The sequence below is a fragment of the Rhinolophus ferrumequinum genome, chromosome 14 (assembly GCF_004115265.2).
Source record: "Rhinolophus ferrumequinum isolate MPI-CBG mRhiFer1 chromosome 14, mRhiFer1_v1.p, whole genome shotgun sequence".
Taxonomy (NCBI): domain Eukaryota; kingdom Metazoa; phylum Chordata; class Mammalia; order Chiroptera; family Rhinolophidae; genus Rhinolophus; species Rhinolophus ferrumequinum.
In genome coordinates this window covers 29203026-29225664 of record NC_046297.1, presented here as the reverse complement: position 1 = coordinate 29225664, position 22639 = coordinate 29203026, and the positions used below count along the sequence as shown (strand labels likewise).

Genomic DNA, 22639 nt, shown 5'->3' with positions numbered 1-22639 from the left:
TGTTTTATTTGCAGGTTAAGGAATTTTTGCCTGATAGAACAGATTTGACTCTTTTAATTTCAACCTTCTGTGGTATTGTCCTTACTTCATTTTTTCCCCTTTAAGGGAACATCGCTGATGGGTCATAGGCTTGAAACCTGTGAATTAAGAACTGATTAGTTCACCCCTAGGTGCTCAACAAGCTCCCAGTGTATGATGTTTGCAGGGATGCCCGGACAGGCCCATCAATGTCCTCCCCACCAGTGGAGTACTGCTCCCCAAGACATGCCAGCAGAAAGTCCCTTCAGAAAACCTAGTAGGAGGGAGCTTCTTAAAAGACCTACCAGCAGAGGCATATGGAGCCCACAGCTTCTCTTGTTAACTAGTGACAACCACTCTTTCGGTTCCGTGTCTTTTGAAATGAGCACTAGTAACAATCTCTATGAATTAAATATTTGCTAGAATTCTGTAATCTAAAAAAAGCTACTAGAGTTTCACAGGTGAGTATAATTAGAATATGTCCACTCCTTCCCATTTGTTCTCTACAATCTCATTAGAAATGTCACAGCTGCTAGACAGGAGGGCATAGAGGAATACTATTTAACCAGAAAACTGTTGGAAACTCATAATCACTATCATTTCACGTTGCTTAACTATTCTCAGGGAATTTGCTTTAGGATAATATTGTCCCTGCCTTCACCAAGTATCTTTGACTATAGTTTCAAACACCATCTCAATCTTTCATTCAACAAACAATTGAAACAGGAAAGAAAATCAGAGACCTCAACACTGGAAATATTTCATTCTGTATTTCTTCACAGTTGGCAATTTTTTTTTCTATTTTCAGTCTAATGATGACAATATGTAAGCTATAAAGTAATTTGTATTCAAAGGTATTTTCCCCTCTGAAGTTAAACAAGTAAATACATGAGAGAATACTATAGGTTTTGTACTCCTGGCTGAGCTAACTCCTTCTATGGCTGTCCTAATTCAAAGAGGATGTTAGATCTGTGGTTAAAAAAAGCAGAAATTCCTCCCACATTTAAGTTGTAAGAACTATCCTTTGTTTGCAGTCACAGGACCTGTCTTTCAAATAAGTAAAGGATCAATTTTATTGGGATATTTTCCAGAAAAGCAAGATTGGACTGTACCCCATGACCAAGTGGCCTGTCTATTTAGGAGGATCTCTCTTTAACTAGCTTAAAAATTGCCAGTGGCTTTTCACAGATTCCACTGACAGCCTCTACCCCTACCCCCAAGAATGAATGGAGGGAAAAAACAAACAAAAAATACAACAGCTTCCAAGTTATTCTTGCTTACAGTAACATCACCCAAAACTTAAATATATCTTGTTTCAGACTCCCTTCTGGTGTCATAGCAAAAGGACTGACAACCAAAAGAGAAGCTCAGCCCTAATAGCAAGCTCCTCACCCTCCTGTACCTGATAAAACAATTGTTTGGATAACACACCTGCTAATTCTTGAAGCTCCTCCAAGTTCCCCCAGATCTCCCTGAAGATCAATCTTAAGCTTCCCTTGGTGTAACATCCACCACGAAAAACATAATTCACACAGCACTCACGATGTATTTTTAGACCTTGATGATGCACAGTGCAGTCCATGAAAGAGGCCGTGAAACCAAAAGACAGCAACAACTGAAAGTTAGAACTCCAGCGTCAATCAGAACATACTTCTGCAATGTGCCTGGCCAGGACCCTCCAAATGGGAATGCTTACCCCCGCCCCAGGAGCCAATAGGCGGCCGGCCCAGCCGTTGCCATGGCCACGCAGTATGTTGGGGATACGCAAACACCCCGCGCACGCCCAGGAGCCAATCAACGGCGCGCTGAGGAGTTGCCATAGCTGCTCTGTGTGTTGGCGCCGCGCAGGCACTCAGCTGTGGAGATCCGGTTGGTTGCCCCAGGCCCAGTACTCGGGAGGGTCCCGGCAGCTGCGCTCCCCTAGACACTGCCACAGCCCGATTCATTGAGGTCCCGGCATGAATCGCAAGAAGCTGCAGAAGTTGACGGACACATTAACTAAAAATTGCAAGCATTGTAAGTAAGAATCACGTGTGGGATGAGCAGAGGCTCTGGTGTTCTACCCGGTGACAATGTCCACTGCTCAACCTGCTTTCCGCCTCCAAGCCTTACTGCCAGTTGAACCCCCTCCATACCCACCCCTAAAAAGAAGTCTGGAAAGAAATACCCAGGTGTTAGCTCCTTGGGGCGGACACCCATGCTTGCCAATGACCTTGAAAGCCCATATCCAGGTGTCCAGGTATCTAGTAGTGCATTCCCACAAGTACATTTACTTTTCAAGCTCTCTTCTTAATTTACCTTTACATTATAGAAACTTGGTTTATGTATCCAGGAGACACATGTGGTTTTAGCCTTTAGAATAAGTGCTAAAAACCACGGACTCAAGAAAAGTACCACAACCAATATACAGCTGCGTTCTAGCTCTCTAGAGCAAATAAACTGGCAGGATACAAGTTCTGGTCACCTACCAAGAAATCCATAGGGAAAATGGTTAGTAATATCTGAACATCTTTAGGAAAGAAACCTATATCAGAGCAAGGAGGTTTGTTTGGAAACCAAAGAACTCACCAAAGCTAAACACGTGGTAAAGAATCTGTTCCTAACTGTAGACTTCCACTTTCCAGTTGCTGGTGGGGTTGCAAGGTAAAGAAGACTTTGCAAGTGACAAAATGAGCACTGATTAAAGACATCTGCTCCAATTGCATATTCTAAAATGTGGTCCTAGATTTTCATAGAACGGTATTCAGACTGAATACCAAAACTGTACCTGGACAGAGAAGCTAAGGATGTGGTTTAGATGAGGAAAATATTGTCACATGAGCAAGTTCATAAATTGTGTGCTGCTTGCAAAACTACTGGCCACTTGAAGAAACAGGAGAAACATAATCCCAAGACCACCCCAACATTGTGCAAAGAAGGAGGAACAGACATGTTTTAATGTAGTTCTAGAGATTACAGTATCTAGTGCCTTCTGATCATATTTAGTATCTAATGCAATGAGTGTTAAAAATGCTCTTCTAGTGGAGTGGTGCTGTAAATGAAAGTTATAGTGTGTATAAGCATCTTAAACTTTGAGGGGGAAAAAAGGCATCCTATAATTGAAGGCATTGTTGTTATTATAATCTGATGAGAGTTTTGTTCCATTGTTGTTTTTCTTAAAATAATTCCATTTCTGGGAAAAGACCAGACCTTTCTAAAATATCTAGTAAACATTTTGAATACACAATGCAATAACTGCTATACACAATGCTGAATTTAATTTAGTCCCTGTTCAATAACTTTGGAATATATTGCAACAGACATTCTGTGAACAATCAAAGTGAGTGTATTAAAAGATAAGTGACAATATGGCAGGAAAAGCAGTCATACTGCTTTTCATACTTACATCAAAGTTTTTCATACTTATGCTTTTCATACTTACATAAAAGTTTTAAAGTGAGCCTTCAAAACTTTGATGATTACCAGTTAAATTCTATAGACATAGAATAGAAAGTCATGGACATTAAAATAATTTAAAATTTCTTTAAACAGAGGACCTTTCCCCTAAAGTCATATCTTAGTTGCCAAATGACAATCCCACTAGGATGAAATGGATAAATTTTATAGAATCAGAGAAGAAGAAAATATCTTACGTGATTATCTAGTTAATCCACCATTCTATAGATATGATCTAAAGAACAAACTGAAACCCATCCAAAAAGATGAAAAGCCATTCTTGAATTTTCCTCAATTTCATTTAGTATTGTATTCTAGAATTTAAGAAACATTTCAGCAAGAAAATTTTCTTATGGTTAACCTTGGATCCTTTGGATAATTAAGCTAATATTCTTTAATTTTTATTTCAGCCGAGATGGAAAAAGACTATTCAACATCCCCTTTGCTAGCATTTCATATATATGAATAGAGTGCATCATTCTTCATGCAGGCTTTTCTTCCCCAACCAGTAACAGCTCTTTTTACTTTTAGAACTTTTTAAAATTGTGGTTAAATACACATAACATAAAATATACTATTTTAACCATTTTAAGTGTACAACTGTATGGCATTCAGCACATTTACATTGTTGCACAGCTGTTACCACCATCCATTTCCAGATCTTGTCATCTCTCCCAACTAAAACTCTGTACCCATTAAACTATAACTCCCCATTTTCCCCTTCCAGCAACCCCTGGCAACCACCATTCTACTTCCTGTCACTATGAATTTCACCACTGTAGGTACATCATGTAAATGAAATCATGCAATATTTGTCCTTTTTTGTCTGACTTATTTTTCTCATCATAATGTCTTCAAGGTTCATTCATGTTGTAGCATATATCAAAATTTCCTTCATTTTTAAGGCTGAATAATATTCATTGTATATATACACCAAATTTTGTTTATGCATTCATCTGTCAATGAACACCTGGGTTGCTTCCACGTTTTGGCTACTGTGAATAATGCTGCTGTGAACACTGGTGTACAAGTATCTGAGCCCGCACTTTCAATACTTTTGGGCATATAACCAGAAGTGGAATCCCTGGATTACATAGTATTCTGTGTTTAATTTTTTGAGGAACTGATATACCATTTGCCACAGCAACTAACAGCTCTTTTAAAAATTATAGTCATTATACTCTTGTCTACTATTTAATCAATTTATTTACTTTCCAAAGTTTTCAATGTTCCTCTTACATTGTGGTACCCCAAATAAGAAATCGTACTCAAGCCTGTTCTGGTCAGTAGGATTAGATGTGATTTCTCCTTTCTTATGTTCTGTCTTCATTTACATGCACACAGGTTCCATCCTTGTTTTTAAAAATATTCAACCACAATTTTGTCTTTTTGTGAAATAAAATCATCCCCATCTTTTACCTATAATTCATATTTAAACTCACTTTAATGCTCTTAATGCTAAGCAATAACCCTTCTACTTACATACCTCAATTGGGGATTGGAAAACAAATAATTAGCTCAGTGTTTGTAAATACCAACCTTCATGCAATTATGTGTGTGAGCAAATGTGTACTTGTGCCTATATTCTTTCAATGAAAACTTTTTTTCTCCAAAGTACGACTGAATAGTTGCATATAAATATTCACATCATCTACAACAGTGGCACAATGGGTGCTAGAATATCTTTAAATGCTTATTATTGGAAAGTATATGATTCTGATTTCCAAAATCTGGTTTATGGATTCACTAAGGCTAATGTGAAATGAAAATTATTGCCTGGCTTTCAGGAGCCTGGTAGCTATTCCCAGGGAAAAGTTAAGTTATAAATCTCATGAATGCCTATAATCAAAATGTTGGGGGGAAAGTTACCATTCTTAAACAGCACCATGCTTACTTTGAATCATACTCTACTGCCTTTTAAAGTTTAGGATTTGACTCCACTATCATTATCTTCTTTTTTCCTACGACTGAACTTGCATTTGTTTAGTATTTAAGGGAGTACTTTGTCCTCTCATTTTAGTGGAGAATCCTCTATTGTAGACATCTTCTATTAACTTAAGGTTCATCAATCTCAAAACAGGAGAGTCTTCTGTTGGCAACTACATATTTGATGACTTTGATACTGTTTGCCTATAAACTCATTAACATAATATCTTAGAAATTAAAGATTAAAAAACATTTTTGTTATATCTTTATTTTTTCACAGTTAATAAATTTGAAGTGAAATGTCTTATACAACTTTTTTATAACTTGGTGGGAGATGTAACAGAGTGGCAAGGTGTGGTCATTGGACTGGATCGTAATGCATTTCGAAATATCTTGCATGTGACATTTGGAATGACAGATGACATGATTATGGACAGAGGTAAGAAGATGTACAATATTCAAATGGGCCAAATCTAGCCATAACTGAAAAAAATAGGTTAGAGTTTGGACATACTCCTGGTAAGAAGCTTAATGTTCTGTATTCCCAATTTCATTTGAATATAAAATTTTAATTTTTATATTTAAGGAAAGTATCATAGGGAAGGAGATTCTATCCACTCTATTTTGTGTATTTAAAAAGATAAAGTCAGCTTGAATAATTAGGTTTCCCTCAATTATATCAGAAAACCCAAAATATTTCTATTTTTACTTAGTAAATGTAATAATAAAAGAATAGTTTTAAAAGGACATTTAAGTTTTTTTTACATCATCAGAAGTATATCAATAAAAATTAAGATAGAGTTTTATCATGTAATAACATTACTTTTCTTGAGTAACAAAAATATAAAATTAACGTTGGAGCACGTATATCTGATGTTCATCGCAGCTTTATTGACAGTTGCCAAGACATAGAAACAACCAAAGTGTCCTTCAATAGATGATTGGATAAAGATGTGGTGTATATATACACAATGGAATACTATTCTGCCATAAGAAAAGATGAAATAGTGCCATTGTGACAACATGGATGGATCTAGAGATTATTATGCTAAGCGAAATAAGTCAGACAGAAAAAGTCGAGAACCATGTGATTTCACTGATATATGAGATATAAAATTGAAAACAAAGATATAAAATTGAAGACAAACAAATGAAGAAGCAAAAACTCATAGACACAGAAATAGTTTAGTGGTTACCAGAGGGTAAGGGGGAGGGAGATGGTAGATGAAGGTAAACAGAATCAAATACATATATGGTAATGGAAGGGGAACTAACTCTGAGTGGTGAACACACAATGTGATATATAGATAATGTATTACAGAATTGTACTACTGAAACCTATGTAAGTTTACCAACTATTGTCACCCCAATAAACTAAAAATATATGACTATATATTTTATGTTAATATATCAACATATTTAATATACCAATATATTTACATGTTAGTAAGCATTGAATAATATGTTTAGATATTCAGAATTTTCTTTGTTCCCACAAAATATGAAGGGGAAATATAAAAGTTTAAAGAAAAGACTTTTCCAATTTTATCATGTCTTAATTTCCTCCTTTGCCAAATGAGAATGTTGGACCATATGATCCTGAAGTTTTGTTGAAATTTTAAAAGTCAGTAGTACCAATGTAGATACATTACTGAAAATAAAAATGCAACATGTGTTATAATTTACTTTTCTCTCTTTTTAGTATTCCGAGGTTTTGATAAAGACAATGATGGCTGTGTAAATGTATCAGAATGGATTTATGGATTATCACTGTTTCTTCGAGGAACTTTGGAAGAAAAAATGAAATGTAAGATTTCAGCTTATCCTATCAGTTTGTACATTGTGATAAACATATTTAAGGAATCTAAATCAATGTCCTCCAACCCAGCTAATCAAGTAGGTTGTCTGTTGGTTGGTTGGTTTAAATCCCCATTACCCTCTTTTATGGAGAAAATTCAAGTCAATGATAAGAGTTGAAATAATTAATGAAAAGGAAAATCAAGAGATTTTAAAGAGTAATTAATGCCAAATAAGACTGCATAGTCATATACTACACATGCTAATTATGTACATATGCATTTACGTATTAAGGTATTAAGTAATTTACATATTTCATTACTTGAATTATAACCATAAAAGTAGAGAACATTGATTCAAGTGTTTTGATTCTTAGTTAATTCCTAATTCTGATGAACTCTGTTTAAGAGTCATATTTCAATCAGTTTTCCGAGTTTTAAGATGAAAATGTTTTAAGTTATTATTTTTTGGCATGCTTTTCCATTGCTGAGTGTATTGAAACTTTTTCTAAGGGTCATTGAATATATTCATCAAGTGTATATTAAGCATTTATTGTGGAAATTAGATTGTGCAAAGGCCTGTGGGATTCATAAGAACATCAACAATGTAGACCTTGGCCTTGAAAACTATCAGAACAAATGTTACCTTAACGATAGTATCAAATTCATAATTGGCTATTTTTTTAAAAGATTGCTTTGAAGTTTTTGATTTGAATGGTGATGGATTCATTTCAAAGGAGGAAATGTTCCACATGTTGAAGAACAGCCTTCTCAAACAGCCATCTGAAGAAGACCCTGATGAAGGAATTAAAGATTTGGTTGAGATAACACTTAAGAAAATGGTAAATATGAGTAATTTAGAGTTTTATATTAAAATATACAGGCCAGGTGTGGGATAGAAATAAGAATTTAAACTATAGTAGCTATTAGTTTCCTACTTGGTGAAATAAAATACTTGAATTATGCTTGTTCTTATTATTAGTTTCAGGTGTACAAAACATAATGATTAGACATTTATGCCCCTCATAAAATGATAAGTGCAACAAGACTGCTACCCATCTGACAATGCACATAGCTATTACAATACCATTGACTATATTCTCTATGTTGTACTTTACATCCTGTGGGGGAAAAATTATATATATATATATATATATATATATATATATATATATATATATATATATATATATGGTCTGACAATTATGTTCATGAACTCATCCTAGAAAAAGTGCTACATACCTCATTGGTGGATATCACTACGGTCACCTTCAAAGTATTCCCCTTGGGAAGCTATGCACTGATTCCAGCACCTAGTCCATGCTTCAAAGCAATTTTGGAACTCTTTTTCTGTAATGGCCATCAGAGCCGTCGTCATATTACCCTTGATGTCCTGAATGTCAGCAAAATATCTTCCATTCAATATTTCCTTTATCTTCAGGTAAAGAAATAAGTCATTGGGTGCCAGATCAGATTAGTAGGGAGTGTTCCAGTACAGTTATTTGTTTACTGGCTAAAAACTCCCTCACAGACCTAGTGCTGTGTGAGCTGGTGCATTGTCATGATGCAAGAGCCATGAATTGTTGGCAAAAAGCTCAGGTCGTCTAACTTTTTCACGCAGCCTTTTCAGCACTTGCAAATAGTAAACTTGGTTAACTGTTTGTCCAGTTGGTACAAATTCATAATGAATAATCCCTCTGATATCAAAAAAGGTTTGCAACATGTTCACAAACTTAATTGTCAGACCTCGTGTGTGTGTGTATGTATGTATATATCATTTATTATTTTGTAGTATTACATATTATAATATATATAACACTTCATATTATTTTATATTATTTTCAGTTGTACAGCACAGTGGTTATAATTTGTATATATATTTATATATATATATATAATTTATATTCATATATATGTAATTTATATATTATACATATAATATATATATTGACTGTTCTCCATATGTAGTCCATCCCTGTGACTATTTTGTAACTAGCAATTTGTACTTCCTAATCCCTTCACCTTTCTCACCCATTCCCCCTAATAACCCTCCCATCTAGCAACCATCAGTTTGTTCTCTGTATCTTTGAGTCTATTTCTGGTTTTGTTTGTTCATTTATTCTGTTCTTTAGATTCCACATATAAGTGAGATCGTATGGTACCTGTCTTTCTCAGTCTGACTTATTTCACTTATGATAATATCTTCTAGATTCATCCATGTTATTGCAAATGGTAAGGTTTCATTCTTTTTCATGGCAGAGTAATATTCCATTGTATGTATGTACCACAATTTCTTTATTCAGTTGTCTATTGATGGGTATTTTGGTTGTTTCCATGTCTTGGCTATTGTGAACAGTGGTGCAGTAAACATAGGGGTGCACATATATTTTTGAATTAGTGTTTTGGATTTCTTTGGATAAATACCCAGGAGTGGAATTGTTGGGTCATAAGGTAGTTCTATCTTTAATTTTTTGATGAACCACCCCACTGTTTTCCATAGTGGCTGCACCAATTTGCAGTCCCACCAACAGTGCATAAGGGTTCGCTTTTCTCCACATCTTCGCCAACATGTGTTGTTCGTTGATTTATTGATGATAGCTATTCTGACAGGAGTGAAGTGATGTCTCATTGTGGTTTTTATTTGCATTTCTCTGATGATTAGTGACATTGAGCATCTTTTCATATGTCTGTTGGCCATCCTTATGTCCTCTTTGGAGAAATGTCTGCTCGAGTTCTCTGCCCATTTTAAAAATTACATTGTTTGTTTCTTTGGTGTTGAGTTGTACGAATTTTTTAAAATAAATTTTGGATATCAACCCCTTATCAGATGTATCATTGGGCAAATATATTCTCTCATTCAATAGGATGTCTTTTCATTTTGTTGATGGTTTCCTTTGTTGTGCAAAAACTTTTTAGTTTGATGTAGTCCTATATCTTTATTCATTTATTTTGCTTCCTTTGCCTGAGTAGATATATAGGTAAAATTATTAATAAGGGTAATGTCTGAGAGTTTACTTCCTATATTTTCTTCTAGGAGTTTTATAGCCTCAGGTCTTACATTTAAGTCTGTAATCCATTATGAGTTTATTCTTGTATATGGCTTAAGAATATGGTCCAGTTTCCTTTTTTTCTTGCATGTAACTGTCCGGTTATCCCAGCACCATTATTGAACAGACAGTCTTTACCCCAAGGTAAATTCTTGCTTCCTTTGTCACAGATTAAGTGACCATATAGGCATAGATTTATTTCTGGACCCTCTGTTCTGTTCCATTAATCTATGTGTCTGTCTTTATGCCAATACCATGCACTTTTGATTACTATGGCCTTGATGTATAATGATATCAGGTAACATGATAGCGCCAGCTTTGTTTTTCTTTCTCAAGGTTACCATGGTCATTTGGGTTTTTTTTAATGGTTTCATACAAATTTTAGGATTATTGGTCCTAGTTCTGTGAAAAATGCCATTTGTATTTTTATAAGGATTGCACTGAATCTATATATTGTTTTGGGTAGTATGTACATTTTAACTACATCAATTCTTCCTATTCATGAACATGGTATATGTTTCCATTTTCATGTATCTTCTTTAATTTTCTCTTCAATGTCTCATAATTTTCTGAATACAGGTCTTTTACTTCCTTGGTTAAATTTATTCCTAAATATTTTATGTTTTTTGATGCAGTGGTAAATGGCATTGTTTTCTTAATTTCTTTTTCTGATAGTTTGTTATTGGTGTATAAAAATGCAACCAATTTCTGAATATTAATTTTGTATCCTGCTACTTTACTAAACTCATTTATTAATTCTAATTGTTTATGGTGAAATCTCTCTATATAGTAACATGTTTATGGGATTCTCTCTATATAGTAACATGCCATCTGCAAATAATGACAGTTTACTTCTTCCTTTCCCATTTGGATGCCTTTTATTTTAGTTTAGTTTTTCCTGTCTGATTGCTATGGCTGGAACTTCCAGCCCTATGTTGAATAAAAGTGGTGAAAGTGGGCATTTTTGTCTTGTTCCTGATGTTAAGGGGAATGCTTTTTAGCTTTTCTCCATTGAGTATGATATTAGCTGTGGGTTTGTCATATATAGCCTTTGTTATGTTGAAATATGTTCCCTCTATTCCCTCTTTGCTGAGAGTTTTTATCATAAATTGATGCTGGAATTTGTCAGATGCTTTTTCTGCATTAATTGGTAAGATCATTTGATTTTCATTTTTCATTTTATTTATGTGGTGTATCATGTTAATTGATTTACAGATATTGAACAACCTTGCATAACAGGAATGAATCCCACTTGATCATGGTATATGATCTTTTTAATGTATTGCTGAATTCGGTTTCCTAATATTTTGTTGGGGATTTTGCTTCTATATTTATCAGGAATATTGGCCTATAGTTTTCTTTTTTTGTAATATCTTTGTCTGGTTTTAGAATCAGGGTTGTGGTGACCTTGTAAATTGAGCATGGGATCCTTCCCGCCTCTTGGAATTTTTGGAAAGGTTTGAGGAGAATAGGTATTAATTCTTATTTGAATGTTTGGTAAAATTCACCTGTAAAGACATCTGTTCCAGGACTTTTGTTTATTGGGAGCTTGTTGACTAGGATTTAATTTTGTTGGTAGTAATCAGTCTGTTCAGATTTTCTGTTTCTTCTGGGTTTAGCCTTGGAAGATTGTATGCTTGTAGGAATTTATTCATTTCTTCCAGATTGTCCAATTTGTTGGCATATAGTTGCCCATAGTTCGAAAAAAAATTTTTATCAATTTTTTTTTTTTTTTTTTTTTTGTATTTCTGTGGTGTCTGTTGTCACTTCTCTTTCATTTCTGATTTTATTTATTTGTGCCCTCTCTTTTTTTTCTTGATGAGTCTGGTAAAGGTTTATGAATTTTGTTTATCTTTTCAAAAAACATGATCTTGGTTTCATTGATCTTTTGTATTTTTTTTTTTAGTCTTTATTTTGTTTATTTCCACTCTGATCTTTATTATTTCCTTCCTTGTACTCACTTTGGGCTTTGTTTGCTGTTCTTTTTCCAGTTCCCTTAGGTGTAAAGTTAGATTGTTTATTTGAAATTTTTCTTGTTTCTATATTTAGGCCTACATGGCTATGAATTTCCCTCTTAGGAGTGCTTTCACTGTGTCCCATAGATTTGGGTTGTTGTGCTTTCATTTTCATTTGTCTCAAGATATCTTTTAATTTCTGGATCTCATTATTGACTTACTCATTATTTAATAGCATGTTATTTAGCCACCTTGTAATTGTGTGTTTTTCATTTTTTGTTATTGTTCTTTTAATTGATTTCTAGTTTCTTACTCTTAATAATATTGTGGTAAGAGAAGATGCTTAATATGGTTTTAACCTTCTTAAATTTATTGAGAATTGTTTTGCGGACTAACATGTAGTCTATCTTGCAAAATATTCCACGTATACTTGAAAAGAATATATAGTCTGCTGCTTTGGGGTGACATGCTCTAAGAATATTAATGAAATCCATCTGGTCTAGCTATGTACTTTAAGGCCACTGTTTCTGTGTTGATTTTCTGTCTGGAAGATCTTTCCATTGGTGTCAGTAGGGTGTTAACATCCCTGATTGCGTTACTGTTGATCCCTGCCTTTATGTCAGCCAATATTTGCTTTATATATTTAGATGCTCTTATGTTGGGTGCATAAATGTTTACTAGGGTGATGTCCTCTTATTGGAGCGATCCTTTTATTATTATGTAATGTCCTTCTTTGTCTCTTATTATAGTCTCCATTTTGAAATCTATTTTCTACAACAAATGTATTGCTACCCCAGCTGTTTTCTAATTTCCATTTGTGTGAAATATCTTTTTCCATCCCTATACTTTCAATGTGTGTCTTTTGATCTGAGGTGGGTCTCTTGTAGACAGTGCATGCATAGGTCTTGTTTTTGTATGAATTCAGTTACTTTATATCTTTTTTTTTTTTTTTGGAGCATTTAATCTATTTACATTTAAAGTGATTATTGATAGGTACATAGCCATTGCCATTTTATTATTCATATTTTTTTTTTCTTTTCTGTTAAGGAATTCTTTTTTTTTTTTAATTTATTGGGGTGACAATTGTTAGTAAAATTACATAGATTTCAGGTGTACAATTCTGTATCACATCATCTATAAATTACATTGTGTGTTCACCACCCAGAGTCAGTTCTCCTTCCATCACCATATATTTGACCCCCCTTATTATTCATATTTTTGATCTTCATTTGTTTTCTCCTTTTTTCTGCTTACAGGAGTCCTTTTAACTTTTCTTGTAATACTGGCTTGATGATAATGAATTCCTCTAGCTTTTTCTTGTCTGGAAAGCTCTTTATCTCCTTTTCAATTTTAAGTGATAGCCTTGTTGGATAGAGTAGTCTTGGTTGTAGGCCCTGTTTTATGACTTTGAATACTTCCTGCCACTCCCTTCTGGTCTGCAAAGTTTATGTTGAGAAATCCCCTGATATTCTTATGGGAGCTCCCTTGTAAGGAACTAGTTGCCTTTCCCTTGCTGCTTTTAGGATTCTCAATTTGTCTTTAACCTTTGCTATTTTAATTCTGATGTGTCTTGGTGTGGTCCTGTTTGGGTTCATCTTGTTTGGGACTCTGCGCTTCCTGGTCTTTTATGTCTATTTCCTTCACCAGGTTATGGAATTTTCCAGTCACTATTTCTTCATATAGTTTCTTGATCCCTTGCTCACTCTCTTCTTCTTCAGTACTCCAGTGATGTAAATGTTGTTATGCTTCATGTTGTCCCACAGGTCCCTTAAACTAACTTTATTGTTTTTTATTCTTTTTTATTTTTGTTTTTCTGATATGGTGTTTTCTCCTACCTTGGTTTCTAAATCACTAATTCAATCCTCTGTTTCCTGTAATCTGCTGTTGATTCCTTCTAGTGTATTCTTCATTTCAGTTATCGTGTTCTTTATTTCTGACTGGTTCTTTTTTATAGTCTGTGTTCTTCTTTATACTTATTCTTTCTTTGTTGAAATGCTTACTAAGTTTCTTAAGCATTCTTATAACCAGTATTTTAAACTCTGTCTCTGGTAGGTTGATTGCCTCCATTTCATTTCATTCTATTTATGGAGTTTTCTCCTGTTCTTTTATTTGGGACATGTTTCTTTTTTTCCTCATTCTGGCTGCCTCTCGTGTTTGCTTCTATGTATTAGATAGAACTCCTATGTCTCTCAGTCTTTGCTGGGTGGCCTATGTAGTATGTGTCCTCTGTGGTCCAGTGGCACAGTCTCCCTCATCTCCTGCACATGTGTTCCAGGAGTGTCTTTTAAGTGTGTTGTGTGTATTCTCCTGTTGCAGTTGAGCCTTGATTGCTTTTCACATATCAGTGGGTAAGATTGACTCCCAGGCTGACTGATTGTGATGATTGACTATGACCACAGTGTATGAGCCCCTGTTTGAGGGATGACCCCTCAGAGGACGATTTGTGTGCCTCTTTAGCCCACCCTTTTGGGTAGAGCTCTGGTGTGGACTGAAGCTGGCCTCTGGGTGTGTTGTTTCTGGGGTCTCTTGGGAGGAGCTCCTGTGCAGGCCAATTTCAGCCTGGCTTGTGATTGGCCAGTGGATACCTGGTAGGAGCCACAAAGCTATATATGGTTTGTTGCTGTCTGTGCTGGACACAGAGGCATGTGAAGGTGGCCTCGCTGAGAACCAAGGCTCGCTGCCACCAGTGTTGGTCCTAAGGCAGCTTAATAAAGGTGCAGCATCCCCTAGACCTATTATTACCTTCTGTCTGCCTGTAAGACTCAGTATTTGAAAGAGCTTCCTTAGTTGTTTTGGCTTGGCTGGTTGACCAGTTGTTTAGAGTGCCCTCAGCAATGCAGCAGTAGCTGTGTGGAGCAGGATCCCAGAGAGTCATGAGATGTGATTGATGGTTTTTACAGTTAATGCAGATTCGGTTCTTGTGCCAGTGCCCGGCATATGACCACTCTGTAATGTGCCCTGAGAACACTGCAGTTAGCCTTCGCTTGCCTCAGGCTCACAGATCCCTGAGAGCTGCCCAAGAGAGGCTGCAGCACAGGTTTTGGGCCACTGCCCAATGCCAAAATTTCCCTTGGCTGTCACGACTATCCACTATTATAAAAGGCTTCTGCAGTTTGCAGGGTGGGACAGAGCCACTCAGTAGTTAAGCGTGTTTCAAGTGATGCAGTACTAGCTGTGCGGGGTGGGGACCCAGGGCGTCACTAATGTGGTACACAGGTGTGGATTTTACCAGACAGTGCAGTCTCAGATTAGGCCCTTTGGGGGAGGGTTCAACATAGAGAAGATGTCACCTTCCTGTAGGCTACACATGAGTGAAGCTCCACACAGGGATAATGACTCCTGTTTGTCCAGCCATAACTTCAAGGCCACACAACTCTCTTTCCCTGTATGTCTCTGCTGTCTCTTCAGTCACCGCTCCTCCACCAGAGACCAGGTGAGTGTTTGTAAGCAAGTGATTCTGCGTGAATGCTCTTTAAGAGGGCATCTGGGTTTCCAGCCACCTTCTGTCTCACCGGGACAGGCAGACAGACTCCATACTGATTTTCACTGCCAGATGTTATGGGAACTCCTCTTCCCAGCACAGGACTCCTGGGCTGGGGAGCCTTGTGTGGGGCTGGGACCCCTCCCTCATCAGGGGGGACCTCAGTCACCAAGGTGCTCCTCCCACTGTTCCTCCCGGTGTTTAACTACTATCTGTGGATTTGGGGTCAGCCCATTTTGCCTCTCTGCCCCTTCATCCAGGCTCGATGTGGCCTCTTCTTTATATCCTTAGTTATAGGGATTTTGTTCAGCTAGTCTTCAGATGATACTTGAGGTTGATTGTTCTATAATTTCTTTGTAATTTTTGTGGATCCTGGGATGCAGTAAGCATAGCATTTACCTAATCTGCCACCTTGGGCCCCCTCCCCTCCTGAATTGTGCTCTTTTATTATAATATTATCATTTTATTTTTTCAATTTCACTATTTAGTCTCTTTTTTTCCTATTACTTTTCTTTTATTAACAGTTGACCATGAAAAGACAGTTGTGTTTGCAATAAGTATTTTACGTGTTGACTGACACATGGCTGGTCACCCCTAGGATTATGATCACGATGGGAAGCTCTCCTTTTCAGACTATGAACGATCTGTGAGAGAAGAGACTCTTTTACTGGAAGCTTTTGGACCATGCCTACCTGATCCAAAGGTAATTAAATATATTACTTTCACTGAACACTAACCAAAATATAATGTAGGATCAACAATCCAGGACTTCTTGGTTTGGTGAGTGATGGATCAGATGAATCACATTCATCTAAAGAGAATAGCTTCTAAATAGAGAAAGCCCACTATAGAAGAATGTGATGATTCATTTTATAGTACTGTTGTAGCCCAACACTATTTTTCCTTCATTAACTCATTCATTTATGTAAGAAACAATTACGGAAACTTAATGTATGCCAGAGCACAGATGAAAGGCTCAATGGAAGCACTGAAGGCTTATATTTTCCTGGAAAAAACCGACATGAAAATAATTAGTGAACAGTGTGATAAGTATTATTATAATAATAGTTAATGACTTGTACAGTGCTTCATCTATGCCAGGCAATGTCATAAGCACTATGCCCTCACATCACCTTATTTAATCCCACTAACAACCCTATGAAGTAGGTAGTATTATTATCCTTATTTTACAGATGATGAAATGAGGCTTGGAAAGCATAGGGAAATTGTCCAAGTTCATGGATCATATGGAGTATCTTGGGTATCCTGGTGCTAAACCCCATAGAGATATGCGTAGAGTATTGTGGTAGCACAAAGAGGGCATCTAAACCAGCTCTATGGAATGACTGCTGAATTGCTGGTGGGACATGGAAGGCTTATCCGTGTTTTTAAGCACACAATAGTCAGCTAGGTCAATATGGGAAGAATGATCTAAGCAAAGGGAATGAGAGAGACGGGGTGAGGGGAATGAATCTGTATTAGAAGAGCATTTGGTGTGGTATGAGAATGATGATAAAACTGGAGATGCACAGAAGGGCCAAGTCCAATTGAGCTTGGAACTTGAATTTTTGTCTTTAAGGTCACAATGATTCATTGGAAGATTTTTTTTTTTAATTAAAGTTTATTGGGGTGACAATTGTTAGTAAAGTTACATAGATTTCAGGTGTACAATTCTGTAATACATCATCTATATATCACATTATGTGTTCACCACCCAGAGTCAGTTCTCTTTCCATCACCATATATTTGATCTCCTTTACCCTCATCTACCACCCACCTCCCCCCTTATGCTCTGGTAACCACTAAACTATTGTCTGTGTCTATAAGTTTATATTTCTTCATTTGTTTGTCTTGTTCTTTTGTTGTTTTCAGTTTTATATACCACATATCAGTAAAATCATCTGGTTCTCTTCTTTTTCTGTCTGACTTATTTCACTTAGCATTGGAATCTCAAGATCCATCCATGTTGTCACAAATGGTACTATTTCATCTTTTCTTATGGTAGAATAGTATTCCATTGTGTATATATTCCACTACTTATTTATCCATTCATCTATCGAAGGCCATTTTGGTTGTTTCCATGTCTTGGCCACCGTAAATAAAGCTGCAATGAACATTGGAACACATATGTCTTTATGGATAAATGTTTCAGATTTTTAGGGTAATTACCCTGAAGAGTGATTGCTGGGTCATATGGTAATTCTATTTGTAATTTTTTGAGGAACCTCCACACTGCCTTCCATCGTGGCTGCATTCCCACCAACAGTGTATGAGGGTTCCTTTTTCTCCACAGCCTCTCCAACACTTGTTACTATTTGTCTTGTTGATGATAGCCATTCTAATTGGGGTGAGGTGACAGCTCATTGTGGATTTTATTTGCATTTCTCTGATGATTAGTTATATTGAGCATTTGTGCATATGTCTGTTGGCCATTTGTATGTCCTCTTTAGAGAAATGTCTGTTCAGGTCCTCTGCCCATTTTTCAATTGGATTATTTTGTTGTTGTTGTTGAGTTGTATGGTTTCCTTATATATTTTGGATATTAGCCCCTTATAGGAGGTGTTGTTTGCAAAAATCATCTCCCATTTGGTTGGTTGCCTCTTTATTTTCTGATGGTTTCTTTTGCTGTGCAGAAACGTTGAGGTTTTTCCTAACTGTAATCTTGAGTTCTCCATCATTTAAGTCACATATTTCCATGTCTTTAAGTTCATTTTCTGGAGACTTTTCATATTCTTTCTGAACTGTCTTGTTACCTTGGTTTTTCATGGCAATTGGTGAAATAGGTTGGTAGGAAGGTGTCTTTCCTTTGCTTTCTGGTAGGAATTGGTAGAATGCTTTATTTTCTTTCCAACTGCCGCCTTTAACTCTCTCTCATGCTGTAGTGTTACATTTTCTTTGCACCATTCTGGCTTCTCACATAATAGGGGGATTCCTTGGAAGGTGGTCTTCTCCTCTGTGGGCAGGTTCCCTGTGTCTCAGGGCACTGTCTCCGTTGGGGGTATGGAAAGCTTCTGAAGTTTCAAACCTTTCCTACACGAGATTCAGGGCCTGTGTTTTTCAGCAGGTCTGTTTACCCCTATAGGGATCTGCCTAGATAGGTGGGGGTAGGGGCAGGATGGGTTGTGAGAGGTGGTGTGAGTAATGGAGGCGACCACCAGCACAGCCCATCCTGCATCCAGGGCTCCCTCTCCTTTGCCGGAACTAGTTGGGCTGTGAGTCCATGGCTGCGGGCTCCAGTTCTCGGAACTGCAAATATTCTGTTCTTTAGATCTGACCGTGATACCGTTCCTCTTCTAGCACTGGGAGGGTAGGGATAGGGCAAGCTCTGGAAGGTGGGAAGGGTCGGCTAGGCTCCATGGCTAAGCCTTCCATCCTCTACTTGGCAGTGAGGGCTTTTTCACCCTTCTTTTGTCAGTCTTCGCTCCGAGGCCTCTGCTGTGAGCACTGGGTTCTGCTGTGTTATATGGTGATCCCTGAAGCAGGACTGTGAGCCATAATGGGAGTGCTAAGAATGGGAGTCCCTCTCCCACAGATGTGGTAGCTCCAGAATGGAGCTTGGAGGTCCCAGCTAGGTCTGCATCCTGCGCCCGCATGTTCCATGTCTCTGCTGTTCCTGCTTCCCTCCATCCCTGCTTGTCCAATTTGCCCACCTTTAGATGATTTCAATTGCACGTCTCTTAGTCTTGCCTGTCTGCTGCGCAAGGACTCCTTTGTGGAATTATAGTTGTTCAATTTGTTGTAAATTACAGGGGAGATTTCAAGAGGCTAACCTCATGCTGCCATTTCTATGACCTCTCATGGAAGATTTTAAGGAGGTGGAATGATGTGATATATAATGATTGCTATACACCGCCACCTAATCTCTAGTCTTTATCTCCAGCTGCCTAGTCAACATGTCTAATAGATAATCTCAATAAATTGGTTTTTCCCCAAATTTACTCCTGCCCCAGTCTTCCCTATCTCAATTAATGACATCCATATACACTCAATTGTTTAATCCAAAACCTAGGATTGATTTTTAATTTTTCAGTTTTAGCACCCTTAACTGCTTCTTCAAAATATATTCTTGAATATAACTTCTTTTTTACACATCTGTTTACCACCAACCTAAATCACGGTGCCATCATCTGTCACCTAGCCTAGATTATTAGCTTTGTTGCTTCTACTGTTGTCACCCTAGTCCCTAGTCTTTGCAATATCTAGTATATTTAAAAATATATATGCTATCATGCCCTTTTCTTGCTGGAAATTCCCAAGTGGGTTCTCTTCTATTATCTGCCAATCTCTCCTGCATCTGGAGCTACTCCAACTACCTCATTTTTCTTCTCAGTTGCCTTTACACTTACTCTAGCCTCTTGTCTAGAACATCCTTTCCTGAAAACTTCACATGCCTCAGGCTCTCATGTCATTCAGTCTCTGCTCAAATGCCATTTCCTCATTCTGCTCAAGTGCCACTGACCATCTTAACTACCCTTCTCCCTCCATCCCGTAACCTTGCTTCATTTTTCTTCATAGTTCTTATCATTATATAGAATATATTTACTCATTTACTTATTGTCTGTCTCAACATGTAGGTGTAAGCTCCCTGGGTGGGAAATTGGTATTTTTTCCCACTACATTCTCCCATATACTATGTGGAGTTAACTAGTATACATGGTAGTTAACTAGTAAATGTTGAGTGGATGGATGAATGGATGGATAGATCTCAGAAGTGCTTGATGGAGAGTTCTGGATCTGTCTCATTCCATCTCCTCAAGAACTACTTCATCATTTATCTTTCTCTTTACCCTACATCTTTAACCCCTTCCCTCACTATTAAAACCTTCTCATCAGGATTTAAACACATCAATCAGGCCCATCTTAAAAAAAAAAAAAGAAAGGGATAAAAAGAGAAAGAAAAAAAGGAGGGAGGGAGGAAGGAAAGAAAGAAAGAAAAGGAGAGAACTTATCTTAATTCCACACCTCCTTCTATTTCCTGTCCTATGGCTTTCTTTTTCACAGCAAACTATCTTGAAAGAATTGTCCATATTTGTGACCTATACTACCGTCACTTCTTCCTGTCCACCCATGTAACTGTTCTTGCCAAAGTCACCACATCCACGTAATTAATAAATCCCAAGTGTTCAGCTTTTGGGTTCTTGTGTTACTGAACTACATTCCTTTCCCACCCCAGCTCTCAGTCTAGCTTCTCCTGCTCCAGGAAGCATCTGCACTACCTATCACAGCCTGGCTGTGCTATAATTAGTCCTCCTGGCCTCCAAGAATCCACTGTGTGCTTACTCTGTTGTAGGCCTCACTGCAGTAAATTAAGCTCACTAGTTTCTGGGCAGTCTCTGCCACTAGGCTGGAGGTTCCTGGAGAGCAGTTCATGTAGTCTTGCTCATATTTGTAGCCCCATACAAAGCATTGTGATTGGAATATAGTCAGTACTGTCACCATCTGTGAGTGAAAATAAAATAATGCATGAACATCACAAGTTCTTGATTCCCACTATTCTTCAGTTATCTTGTGTCTCTTCAAACATGATGGAAGCTTACAGAATATTTTATTTTGTCCTACCTTTTTTAGAAGCCTGTACTAATTTGAGTACTTTCATTTTACAGAGCCAGATGGAATTTGAATCCCAAGTATTCAAAGATCCAAATGAATTCAATGATATGTGAATACCTAAATGTCTGTGTTGTCTCAAGTGAGTAAAAAAGGAGGTATATATGTATTGTGTATTTTTTCTACTTAACTCGGAAAGATAATGTTGAATTGTGTGTTTGGCATGAGGGATGATATGTTTATATGTATCATTCAACTTTGGTATAAGAACCAAGTAAAATAGATGGAAGACAAGAAGTTCCTTATTAGATGTTGTTGGGTTTGGCAAGATAACTTAATACTACTAGAGATATTTTATATTTGGGCAATCTGTTGAAGCATGTAACTATCATAAAATGTTTATAACAATGAAATTAATAGAGAGGTTATATAATCATGAATTATTAGGTCAAATACTCTTCATGTCAGAAAAATGTTGGGCGTAAATTTAAAAATCATTGAGACTACTGAATTTCCTTTGGAGCAATAAGTAATTAAGATGGCATAAAATGATACTGGCATTTAATATTTAAATATCTTACTGCTAGGCACTGATGGAGATTTAGAGAGATGAAAGACACATGTAACCTATTTTAATATGATCTATATTATTGTTTGAGGCTTTGTCATAACAACCCAACTAAATTTTAAGGGGTCTCATCACTGATATGTTTATATCTCTCACAGCAGTAAATATAGACTTCTGCACAGAATGAACACTCAACAAATACAATGGATTGAAAAGTACAAACTCAAAGTGGAGGATGAGGAAAGTGTTGTTCTTTCTTTCTTTCTTTCTTTCTTTCTTTCTTTCTTTCTTTCTTTCTTTCTTTCTTTCTTTCTTTCTTTCTTTAAATTTATTGGAATGGCAATGGTTGGTAAAATTGCATAGGTTTCAAGTGTACAATCCTGTAATACATCATCTATATATCATATTGTGTGTTCACCACCAAGAGTCAGTTCTCCTTCCATCACCATATATTTGATCCCCTTTACCCTCATCTACCACCCACCTCCCCCCTTACAGTCTGGTAACCACTAAACTATTGTTTGTGTTTATGAGTTTTTCTTTCTTTTTTTTACTTTTTACTTTTACTTTTTCTTCAGCGTTTTTTAAAATTTTATTTTATTTTTTATTAATTTCAGATGTATAAAACAATGTAATAGTTAGACATTTATCATTTATTTCCCACACAAAGTGATGATCCCCCTCCCCCAATCTATTACCCCTCTGATATCACATATAGCCGTTACATTTCCACTGTCTCTATTCCTAATGCTGTACTGCACTTCTTGTATATATGTATATAGTTGATATTCATTATTGTTCAGCTTCAGCTTCAGGTGTACAGTGCAGTGATCAGGCATCTACATCATCCCTGAAGTGGTCTTCCC

General features: G+C 36.7%; 1 protein-coding gene across 3 annotated transcripts; it reads left to right on the top strand.

Moving 5' to 3' along the window:
• The first annotated feature begins 1879 nt into the window (after positions 1-1879).
• Positions 1880-22002, top strand: CLXN (calaxin). 3 transcript variants are annotated; one of them, XM_033126594.1, is made up of 7 exons: positions 1880-2034; positions 5660-5818; positions 7082-7186; positions 7866-8017; positions 16257-16361; positions 21262-21347; positions 21932-22002. In XM_033126594.1, the coding sequence occupies exons 1-6, from the start codon at positions 1977-1979 to the stop codon at positions 21319-21321; spliced, it is 639 nt and encodes a 212-aa protein (XP_032982485.1). In that variant the 5' UTR covers positions 1880-1976; the 3' UTR covers positions 21322-21347; positions 21932-22002. The 3 variants fall into 3 exon arrangements, with proteins under 3 accessions (XP_032982485.1, XP_032982484.1, XP_032982487.1); XM_033126593.1 differs by lacking the exon at positions 21932-22002 and having other exon boundaries at positions 21262-21365; XM_033126596.1 differs by lacking the exons at positions 5660-5818; positions 21932-22002 and having other exon boundaries at positions 21262-21365.
• Positions 22003-22639: the final 637 nt, after the last annotated feature.

Coding starts and splice junctions, on each gene's coding strand:
- CLXN (XM_033126594.1), top strand. CDS start 1,977: ATGAATCGCAAGAAGCTGCAGAAGTTGACGGACACATTAACTAAAAAT. Junction 2,035..5,659: donor AACTAAAAATTGCAAGCATT/GTAAGTAAGAAT, acceptor ATTTTTTCACAG/TTAATAAATTTGAAGTGAAA. Junction 5,819..7,081: donor TGACATGATTATGGACAGAG/GTAAGAAGATGT, acceptor CTCTCTTTTTAG/TATTCCGAGGTTTTGATAAA.